At 33.5% G+C, this 11,952-nt stretch overlaps 1 protein-coding gene across 1 annotated transcript; it reads right to left on the reverse strand.

The window, feature by feature from the left end:
• Window positions 1-2,362: 2,362 nt before the first annotated feature.
• LOC120276292 (beta-galactosidase 11-like) lies at window positions 2,363-7,134 on the reverse strand. The gene is made up of 19 exons (XM_039283014.1): window positions 6,955-7,134; window positions 6,769-6,864; window positions 6,564-6,676; window positions 6,405-6,471; window positions 6,172-6,264; window positions 5,921-6,064; window positions 5,732-5,826; window positions 5,533-5,641; window positions 5,259-5,343; window positions 5,051-5,169; window positions 4,815-4,982; window positions 4,553-4,734; window positions 4,354-4,463; window positions 4,164-4,273; window positions 3,975-4,082; window positions 3,786-3,887; window positions 3,460-3,605; window positions 3,026-3,371; window positions 2,363-2,490 (listed from the first exon to the last, which is right to left on the reverse strand). The coding sequence occupies exons 1-19, from the start codon at window positions 7,132-7,134 to the stop codon at window positions 2,365-2,367; spliced, it is 2,499 nt and encodes an 832-aa protein (XP_039138948.1). The 3' UTR covers window positions 2,363-2,364.
• Between the last annotated feature and the right edge of the window lie 4,818 nt (window positions 7,135-11,952).

Raw genomic sequence — 11,952 nt, forward strand, 5'->3', positions numbered from 1 at the left:
CCGTCGGTTGGCCCCAACAAATATTTCTTCTTCGACGATTCGCGGAACCATCTCGAGAAACTAACATATGTAAACCAAACAATTTCAGTGAGATCATTCATTTTTAAACTATAAAAAAACTATATTTAAGCGAGTGTTTATATATTTAAACGTTATAGAATATAATTAAACGGAGAACAAAATATTTAAACCGGTATGAATAATAGTTAAACGGTAAATACTAAAGTTAAACGCTAAATAAAATGTTTAAACATTAAAGACTTATGTTAAACATTGTCCATGATTTATTACCTCTTTTCCATCGAGCGATGACAAGCTCGTTTCTACCGTCGCTTGCTTCCGGTAAGTACTTTCACCGTAGCACAACATCCTTGGGATCTTGCCGAAACGGACTTTCTTCCCCGTTCCGGTCACTCAGTAAAACCGGGACGTTAAGCGCGACCGAGCAACCCTTAATGTACCCTCGTGTTGGTCTTCTTCCCGGCAGATCTATCTTGCACTCGGGCGGCGCTCATGGAATATCCTCCATAAGCCACTTGTGCGTCGCTCGCGCCCTATGCGTATCGCCCCATGGTCGGTAGATCATCGACGTAATCAACGATCCGAGTTCGGAACCGAGCATGATGTATTTGGGAAGAGGATCTGTCCCCATGAGGTACACCATCGAGTTTGACAAAATTATCTTCTTCTCCCTCCGTCGAACAAGTTGCACCGCAGTGCTCTTGATGGAGTCTCCGTGTCTCTCGTAGGGTCTTTGATAGATACCGCCCTTGAAGCGACCGGTTTTCTTCTTCGAAGACCACTGCGTCGCCATCGCAACGCTGAGACCAAGAACGAGGGCCACATCTTGAGGTCCGAAACTCAGAGAGCTTTCCCCGATCCCGAATTTATTGGTGCGACCATCGCATCTTTGCAAAAAGAGAATCAAGAAGGGCCCTCTCTTGGTATATGGCTTCTAGCTCGATGAGCAGCGCAAGCGGTGTCCGTCCGAATAATCTCCCGAGTGTCGAGGGGTCATGTTATTTTTTTCAATTCAGCTAAAGTCTCCACTACCGGTGTCAAATAGCATCGGCCATTAACTAGGGTTGACCGCCATAATCACAAGCTCGCGACAATAACAACACATTCAACATGCAATATTGACAAAAGTTTAAGCGGAAATATAAGGTTTTAAAGCGGTAAACTCTCGGTTATTAAAGCAGAGATATAAAAATGTTACACGAGACCCATTTTGTTAAAGCAGAGACGAGAATACTTAAACAGAGACAACAAATGTTAAGCTGTAACATCTCATTTCTTAAACGTCAACCTCATTTGTAAAAGCGCAACCATATCAAGCGAAAGCGGGAAATGTACATTATAAATATTACACAAATCATAACAATCGAAAAAAACTAATTCGATAGTGTATACATACTGAAAATGCAAAAACAAAAACAAAAACCCCAGCTGAGAAATCTCCCTGCAGACTAACAAAACCCCAGTTGATAAATCCCCCTGCAGACTTGATATCTCCCAACAAAAAGCAGGAGCACAAAACAAAACCGAAAAAAATCTTTCTTTGTAACGAGAGCGGTTAACATAAAACCATACTCAATACCTTAGATTTCAAACGATGAAATGCCAACTAGTTCTGCTGGGGACTTCTCCTTCGAGATACTCGGGTGGAAAGGGAAAAAGGCGATGAAATGCCGATTACAGAGGCTTCGCCGTGAGAGACAACTTTGGAGACGAGCTTGAAATGGAAAAAGTCGAAGACGTGAGTTGAGAAAAAGCAATTAAACGGCTCCAATAAATTGCCTCTCGGGGTTACCCCTACGGAAAAACCGCCCACTTCCTCTCAAATCGCCGAGATGGGCTGCAGCCCACGACTCCCCCATGCAAGGGCATTTTCGTCCAAAAATTTGAAACTCACTCCGTTCACATCCGTTCAGGGGTTTGGGGGTTTGAAAAAAACATAGACTTTAAAAGGAGGGGGGTTTTGGGGATTGCAAAACTAACGGGGTGTTTTTGGCAATTTTACAAACTTAAAGGGTTTTTTTGGCAATTTTCACTAGAAAATATAATAAAAGTCATTTATGAGAATTGGAAAGAACACAAAAGATAAAAATTTAAAGAATATAAATTGCATCATATTGATTATGTTTTTAACAAATAAATAAGTAAATGAAAAATAAAGAATTATTTCTTGAACCTCAAAAGAGCTATTCACATGTTATCACAATAAATTACATTGCATTAGTTCATTACCAAATTGACGGAACATGTGCTGGCATTCCATTTTCATTTCCATTTCCATTTCCATTTTTTTTTCTTGACAAAGTTTTATGTTTCATCATTGATAAATATAAACAAGAATAGTTCTTATGCTGCATGGCGTGAACATTTAGCTTGAACTGCCAGTGTTCTTGTGGTTCCTGGACATCTAGGATCCGCTTGATAGGCTTCATTTGAAATTGGTAGAGTACAAGATGGCTTTCCCAAACAAACCTAAGCAAAATAACACAAAACAAAAAGTAATGATTAAATATATCTTTATTGCAAATTTTCCTTTTTTTAAAAAAGAAAAACATAAATAAATAAAATTTAGTTGAAATACAATATATAGGGCACACAATAGGTATGCCCTATACTTGCAATCATAAAATTTATGAATTATGAAAGTATTATATCTAAATAATACTAACAATCTAAGACATCTAATTTTGAGAATTTAAGGGAGCTTGGAAGTGAATGTAAGCAATACTTCCAAGTAGTGGGAAAGTTGATAAAAAACTTGGTAGTTCTAGCTAGTAAGATTACTAAAATAAGCACTTAACAAATAAGAACTCAAAACAGTCATTAAATTAATGTCTAAAATCAAGAAAACTAAATCACTTCCACCCTTTCTTTTTCGTGCCTTCTTAAACTGAAAAATAAACTTACTATAATTTTATTTCTCATTATTTCTATTCTTTTAAAACTTTTCTTATCTCTATCTCTCCTACTTCCACATAGATAAATCCTAATATGGTTTTGTATTAACCTTCTCAGCGATAATCTTGGCTTGTTTTGAGTGGCAAGTCCCTACAGTGAAGTTGCCGCAAGCTCCTTGAGGATTTCCATAACTAGCAAATGCAATAGTTTTGATCACTTTACCCTTGCTACACTTCAAGTGAGCAGTTGGCTTCAAATCATCAGAGACGGTACGAATATGACTATTTTCCCTTGTCCATGATTTCACTTGTGCTGGATGGAACTCAGAGACACTGGTGCAAATATTGTCTCTACTTACAGTTTTAATCTGAACTTTATTAGGGTTCCCCCAATGTTCTTCAAAAATGACAATAAGGTTGTCCTTTGGTTTCAAGAAAGACCTTGGAATATGATACCTGATATAATGACCATGAATATTTGTGTATTTTAGTTTACAAATGATTATAGAAAAACAAATAAAACTTATTTATTTTTAACACATACTCTGATTGAGTAGGAGTTCCAAGAACTGATTCATAAGATGTCCAATACCGACCAATGCTCTCACCATTGATCCATATCCATCCTTTCCCCATAGAACTCATATCAACAATAACTGGATCATCACCATGAGGAGCATCAAAGGTTCTCTAGAAAAAGAGAAATAAACTTAGTGTTAATGAAGTATATATTGTTAAAAATGTTTGCTTCAAGTTAAAAAAAAAAACACACCAATGAAAGAAAGAGACATGTGCATGTGCATGAGAACCGTTAATGAGTGACTAGATGAGTTCAATATATATATATATATATATATATATGAAACATACCTTATACCATGTCACTTGGGAGCCTTTGGAGGCCCTAGTCCACTTTACATTATCTGTCTTCCTTGGATCAAAGATGTTCTTCAATTCTCCATCCATTCCAACCTACAAAAAAAATAACCATTAAGCTTAGTGTGTGTGTGTCTATATATATATATATATATATAAATGCAAATCTTATTTGATGATTACCTTATGGGCCCAAGTGTTGGCAGTTAAATCCAAAGTTCCTGTGTTGAGACCTTGGATAGTAACTACATGCAACCCAAGCATTCTCCTCTCTAGATATGGTCCATTATCCTATTCAAATGAACAAGAATTCATTAGATATATAATTAGCAATTTGTCAATGTTTTTGTAATTGGTATTGAAGTAGCATACTGGTAATCCAACAATCATCCCAAGAATTGCAATATGGTTAGCTCCTTGTCTGAGTTTTACTGGCCTTTGAAATACGAATGCCTTCTCGACTTTGTTTCCATGACCCATTCCTGAAGTTACAATAAATATGAGGATTAGAAGAATTTGAGTTGAAAAATTATACTTGAAAAAAAAAATGCGGTTAATTTACCGATGTATTTTCCATTGACAAAGACATGCATTGCATGGCCAAGATTTGAGATTTGTATCACTGGTTTGATATCACGACGAATTGGCAAGTCCTCTTCTTCTAAGTGGAACCTTTAGTGAAGTGAAACAGAAGGCATTAGAGATAATAGTATGACATTGAATGTGCTTTCTTGGCATCGAAGTTGAAGACATATACTTACTTTGTGATGTACCAAGCATAATCTGTGGTGTCTTTAGTGAGATCCATGAGCTCTAATGGTGTCATTGATTTTAATGAAGTTCTACGGAATGAGGGAATACGTTCATGATACATTTTCCATGAGTTATCCTTGTTTGCCTCATTTGATGGATGGTATGTTCTTGCATTGTGTTGCGCATTCACCTGTTTGACATGTAACACAAAAATTATGCATACAATTCTATATTATTTATTACTTGAAGCATAAATTCAAGTAGTGATACCTTTTGAGTGTTGAAAACAACAGTCTTGCAATCAGGAAGTATACTAATTGACCGGTGTGGTAGAAAATAATCCACTCCTCGGAAATTTATCGATTTATCAAACCTTGAATGGTTATTTGTAAGGAAAGCGGCACACACATTATGTTTAGGTAGCTCATAGACCCATGCCTATCAGCAACATAAAATGTTAGTTCTCCTTCTACTTTGTATTGACTCACTTTAATTAGGAACTCTACCTCGACATCTTGACCGAGTTTTTGTTTTGATGGAACTCCCCAAAGTAAAGCCTTTCTAGACAATGCCAATGCATGATGCAAGTCCTTCAAATGCCCCCATTTCGGTTCCTTTTGTAGCCCTGTAAACAAATGCAAAAGTTTTTAAATCATATAAAAATCATTAATAATCAAAGTGTTTGATCAGGAAAAATAGTTCCACAAGTCTAACCATATTCATCAAGTGGGGCTTCATCATAGTAGCGGGTTGTAACAAAATCAGCACTACCCCTCCCCAAGTTAGTGCCACCATGATACTGTATAATGAGAGATATAAACAATCAAAAACGATGCCGAAGCATATATATAAAGTAATCTTTATCTTTTTTTTTAGAATACAATTGTATAAAATAACGAGATGATATAATATAAACATGTACATAAGGTAACATCTTAGAAGATGATTTTTCAAGTGTTGATTTAGTATAAGAAATTCAAATCGATACCATGTAATAGTTAATAAGTGTGCCTCCACTCTTAGAAAAGAATCGTGCAACAGAGTACGCAAGATCTTCAGCTGATCTTTGAGATGGTGGATCTCCGAATACTCTATACCTGCAATGGCAAGCAAAGAAGTCGATCCAATTATTTCTCATTTGAAAGTAAAAAACCTGTTTGATAAGCATGATATCGAAGAATACTTACTGAGCTGTCCAATTTTCGGTCCATAAAGTCGGCTTCTTTGGACTTCCGGGACCTTTGAAGGTATCACCACAGTTCCTACCATTACATGCAGAAATCTAGAATTGAAATAAGAAACCGATATCAAGAATTTATCTGAAACATTGACATGCCATTCCCTGTTAAATTCTTGCAGATAACACAATGGCTCACCACTTCTTGAGGAGCATTTGTTTGCTTGCACATGATCCATGGAACACCGGTCTTGAGCCCGATCGCCATCTTCGCTGCCCACTCGATGTACTTTGTTCCGCTTTCTTTGAATGCTGCTTGAACCATGCTATACTCATTTTCAATCTGTTACAATAAGATTCAAAATAGCCACAATGTTTGAGAAGAGAATAACTAAAGAAAAAAAAATTTGAAAAATAATAACCTCTAATTAATACAATCATGCTATATACCTGTGATAGAATGATTGGACCTCCCTGAGGAGCAAATAGTTTCTCATCCTTCATCATCTCCACAATATGATTTGTGAACTTCTTCATTTGATTCTGCATAAATCATATCCATTAATGTAAGCCAAAAAAAGGTTGACAATTATATATCTAAATTCAACATTTTCCATGCCTACATATATATATATATATATATATTGCAAGTTCAAAGAAGTTTTATGAAACAAGAATTATACCTTGAAAGGTGGATTATCGGATCGGAATGTTATGTTGTTTATCTCCCTTAGCCAATAAGGAAAACCCCTTGAGGAACATAATTGTCGATAATTAGATCAAGAACATAAAATATTGAAATCAAGACATGCATTGAAGAGAACAACTTAACAAAATGATACCCATAATTCCACTCTGCCTGAATGAAGGGACCAAGCCTAAGAATGACAAACATTTTGTGTCTCTGGATCAACTTGAGAAACTTCACTAAATCATACCTCCCTTCAAAATTATACTGAAAATCAACACAAACATAATCAGTTATGTACAAGAACTTATATATATATATATATATATACAAATAATTGTGATATGCTTTATGAGCACCTTCCCTTGAGCAGGCTCATGGACATTCCAAAACACATAAGTATCGATTGTGTTGAGGCCGCCTCTCTTAGCTCTTGCAATGAGCTCAGGCCATACCTAAATCATTCAAAAAAGACAACTTGTTCTTGTAACATTAACTTAGATCATAATCATATGTAAATCAAGAGCGAAAAAGGTGAAATGTACGTCGGGAGTGCTACGAGGGTAGTGAATTGAGCCAGAGAAAATGAGCTCTCTTCTTCCATTGATGATCAAAGACCTTCCATCATAAGAAACACCTAGAGTCTTTGCTCCTTTAGCGAAAGACGAACAAAGAACAATGACCAAGAATGTTAACAAGCAAACATGATTAAAAAGCCGAGCCATTCTACTAAAGAGAAAGTTTAAAGAGAGAGTTGGAAGGAGAACTAAAGGGTGGTAAAAGAAGGATAGAACATTTGCATGGTAGTGAAGAGAAAGAAGAAGAGAGAGAGAGAGAGAGAGAGAGAGAGAGAGAGAGAGATGGAAGGAGAGTTATAATAGGAAGATGGTGCTTGCCAAGAAAGAAGGAGAATTATAAAGCACAGAATGAAGGGGAGGAGGGAAAGGGTATATATATGTGGTTCTTCTATTTTGTCTCATGGGTTATGGTTGGGAGTTAAAGGTTGAGATTGGCTGGAAGAACTACTTTGACCGGGCCCGCACATCTTACTTGGCATGATTCATGCATTGTTTAGTGGATGATTTGTGTTAACAATTGTTTTTAACCCTTTTTAGTATATGAATATATATATATATATATAAATGCTGTTTCCCATATGAGCCTTATTATTTTTTTTCAAAAGCCTAAGTAACCATTTTATTTCCCATATAAGCCTTATTTATTTTTAAAACCTTTTTTGAAGAATTATTATTATTATTATTATTATTATTATTATTATTATTATTATTATTATTATCCATTTTTGAACATTTTTAAAATATAATGTATTTCGATTGATTTAAAATATATTTATTTTATTAGTTTGATAAATATATTGTATGTGATTGTTTTAAATTTTATTTTCCGCCGGTAATCATATTTTCGTTTCATATACACACATAAATATTTTAAATTAAATTTATTATTATTATTAATTACTTCTTTATAAATGGTAAATAGATTAGTTATTAATTATTATAATTGATATTTTCTCTTTTATTTATAATTTTTTATTTGAAGAATTTGTTTGTAGATAATCACTCCATTGGGAAATGCTTGTTTTTACGAGACTCTCATTGCCTAGGTTCTAAAACCAAAAATTATGGCTATAAGTGGGAAACGAAATATAAAAAAAAAAAAATCAATAAAATTAAAATAAATATGTTTTAAACCAATTAAAATACATTGGATTTTTTTTAAAAAAAATGTGTAAAAATGGATGTTATTTTACTAATAATAATAAGGGATTTTTACTTGCATACCCCTGTAAAATCATGAATTTGCTTAAATACCCTTATAAAAATGATATTTGCTTGTATACCCATACAAATCAATTATATTTGCTTATATGCCCCTATGGTTAAGTTGGCTCTTAATGACATTAAATCAATGGATGGAATAAGGGTAAATTACCAAAATAGGTTTGCTTATATACCCCTCTAAATTTTTCTCATATGACTTAGGTTGAATGATGTTAAGGGTAATTGGGTAATTTTGTTAAGTTAGGTTAGGTGGGAACTACGGTTAATTCCATAAACCCTAACGGTGGCTAATGGTAACTAACGGCAGGGATATATAAGTAAAAAAGTTAGTTTTATAGGGGTATGCTAGCAAATAGTATTTTATGGGGGTATTTAAGCAATTTCATAGTTTTGCAGGGGTATGCAAGCAATTTTCCCTAATAATAATAATTCCTCAAATGCCTTTTTGAATTTTTTTTTTCCGAAATATTTATTTAAAGGTAAATTTGTGTTTGAACCAAAACAATACATGTACTTATATTTTTGGGTATTATTAATTCTTTTTTTTTTTATATATTTTTTTCTCTAAACCTTTAGGGATAGAGCTATGAAGTAAAATAAATAGGTATATGAATCAGTATATCTAGATATAAGTTCCATTTTAAAAGTAAAATATTTGAAGAAATAAAAGATTAAAAATATGTAAACATTATAAATAATTTATCATTTACCGATGCATACATGTCTCTACAATCTTATGAATAAATCTTTGTGTACGTTAGTAAATAGATCACCTATACCAATAAATGCGAATATGCGTTAAGTGTAGAGGTAGCTTCTACCAATATTTATTGTGAAATATAAGTTTAGACATGGTTATATCCAATAATAATAATAATAATAATAAACCATTAATATAACCCATGTGATATATTTACGGTTTTAAATGTGATTGTAGAATTTTATTAATAAAATTTTTTTTAGTATACTAGTTAAAATTTGGGTGGGTTATGACAGAAATAAAAATAAAATGCGGACTTCACTTATAAAATAAAAAAACAACTCAATACTATTATAAACTGAAATAATTAATTTGATTAATTATTTAATACTCAGACCCCTAGTTTAGCCTTCTCCAATTAAGGATGAGATTAAACTATATATAAAGGGATAAAACCTCAATACCAAAATAGTGTTCTTGATTTTTTTTTGTATAGCTTTGTCTCTCTTGCCAATCTTGTGGCTTAGGATCCTCCTCGAATGACACCACTTCGATTGGAGCTATCTTGGTGAAGGCATACAAAGGTTCTCTTTTGATGGTAATCTAATAATTCTGGGCTATTTTCTCTTCTTTCCCGTTTCTTTCAAGCATGGCTGGCCTTAGTAAAAATTAGCATCTAAGAAAAATTATATATATATTTTCAATTACTTTTATAACATAATAAATTACATAATCAAAATATTATGGGGCACATCCTTGATGATCATATAATGTAATTTAATATCATCACAAATCAATTAAATAAAATAACTTTTTTTATTTTAAAAAATAATTATGATTTTTATCATTGTGACTATGTGAATAAAACAATAATAAATGAAAATTTTAAATATAAATTTTTTTAAAAAAAATTATGAATTGTAGCGGCTCCATTAAATTATGGGGTATGTAATTTAATTATTATAAATCGATGAGTTTTATATCTTAGAACATAATCATCAAGATTCTTAATAATATGATTTTGTGGATAAAATAATAAATGAAACTTTAAATATAAATCTTGAATTAAAAAAGAAAAAAGAGGCCCCAAGAAATTATGGGGCCCTATTTAGGCACAAGCCAAGTCACCTTTGCTTAGGGCCAGACGTCTAGCCCTGCTCTTAAGCAACTATTAATTAAATTTGAAGGTTAATGTTAATTTGCAGTTTTAACTTTTTCATGATTAATTTAGATCACTTGGTTGGTTCAGAAAGGCAGCACAAAAGTAATAAATTAACTGAAATGAGTTACTAATGGTCCTCATAATTTAGTTAGAAATTAATGGTTTCACACTAAAAATTGTGAATGTCCCTTTATGTCGCGAACTGAGAGCGGTGAGGCCTCATCGGCTTACTTCTGCAAGGAGATCGCTAGCGCTATTCACTGATGTTTGATGTTTTCTCTTTCACTGGATTCATCTTTTATGAAGAAGCTTAAGGTCTTAATCACTGATGCCTTTCGAATTGATGATGACGCTAAGATGAGAGGGAAGATAAGTTTCCAACATGCTCTTTATGGAAAATTATTTGCCAAATCATCAACTTTTGAATATGTCAAGACCTTCCTGCTAAGCTTATGGAACTCCATTGGCATAATCCACATCTCAGATATGCCAAGCGGGTATCTGTTGAATCGATGTGAAACAGATGATGTGAAGTAACATCTTGTTTTGGTTGCCCCTGGTCCGTCAACGGGATCACTTTTCAGCTTGTGTCTTAGTAACCTTATTTATGTTTTTCCCAAACTCTTGAGGGACATGGTTTGGATCCAGTTGCACAATCTTCCGGTGGACTTCTGGGATAGAGAGTTGCTGGAGTCTTTAACAGAGCAGATAGGAATCGATAAGCATACTGCTTCCTTGACAAGAACTAAGTTTGCCAAGGACTATTGGGAAATTGATCTATTGTGCCCTTTGAAAAGAGGTTTTAGGTTGGAAGATAGGGATAAGAACATTTACGTGGTGATCCTTTATGAAAAACTACCAACCTTTTGCTACTGTTGTGGCTTGGAGGGACAAGGAACTAATGCATGCAGCAACTAGCAAGGACTTTCTCCTGGTGGATCTTCTGAGATCCTGTATTCTAGCAACAATGGTGTAGGTATCGCTAAGGAGAGGCACCCACCGGAGATGTTTGAGCAGAGGTTGGCCAAGGATTTGGTTCCTAGATGTCCGGCCCCTGAAAGTGAAATGAAGTCGACAGAGGAATCGAACTTTGGACCATATATGGTGTGATGGTGAGTGTGTGCGGCACTCGAAAGTATGCATGCGGTTCCCCGGGCGTAAGTGCATGGGTGGTCAAGTAATAAACCTTCCATGCAAGCCCAAGGGGTTGTATTCCTTGGGGCCCAAGATCTACTTGGCATGATTCATGCATTGTTTAGTGGATGATTTGTGTTAACAATTGTTTTTAACCCTTTTTAGTATATGAATATATATATATATAAATAAATGCTGTTTCCCATATGAGCCTTATTTTTTTAAAAAAAAAGCCTAAGTAACCATTTTATTTCCCATATAAGCCTTATTAATTTTTAAAACCTTTTTTGAAGAATTATTATTATTATTATTATTATTATTATTATTATTATTATCCATTTTTGCACATTTTTAAAATATAATGTATTTCGATTGATTTAAAATATATTTATTTTATTAGTTTGATAAATATATTGTATGTGATTGTTTTAAATTTCATTTTCCACAGGTAATCATATTTTTGTTTCATATACGCACATAAATATTTTAAATTAAATTTACTATTATTATTAATTATTTCTTTTATATATGGTAAATAGATTAGTTATTAATTATTATTATTGATATTTTTCTCTTTTTATAATTTTTTTATTTGAAGAATTTGTTTGTCGATATCACTCCATTGGGAAATGCTTGTTTTGCGAGACTCTCATTGCCTAGGTTCTAAACCAAAATTATGGCTATAAGTGGGAAACGAAATTAAAAAAAAATCAATAAAATTAAAATAAATATGTTTTAAACCAAT

The sequence above is a fragment of the Dioscorea cayenensis genome, chromosome 14 (genome assembly GCF_009730915.1).
Source record: "Dioscorea cayenensis subsp. rotundata cultivar TDr96_F1 chromosome 14, TDr96_F1_v2_PseudoChromosome.rev07_lg8_w22 25.fasta, whole genome shotgun sequence".
Taxonomy (NCBI): Eukaryota; Viridiplantae; Streptophyta; class Magnoliopsida; order Dioscoreales; family Dioscoreaceae; genus Dioscorea; species Dioscorea cayenensis.

Excerpts from the sequence above, each read along its gene's own strand:
- LOC120276292 (XM_039283014.1), bottom strand. The coding sequence starts at position 7,134 with ATGGCTCGGCTTTTTAATCATGTTTGCTTGTTAACATTCTTGGTCATT. Across the intron at positions 6,865-6,954 it reads ACCCTCGTAGCACTCCCGAC|GTATGGCCTGAGCTCATTGC; the intron begins GTACATTTCACC and ends TGAATGATTTAG. Across the intron at positions 6,065-6,171 it reads GTCCAATCATTCTATCACAG|ATTGAAAATGAGTATAGCAT; the intron begins GTATATAGCATG and ends TTATTGTAACAG.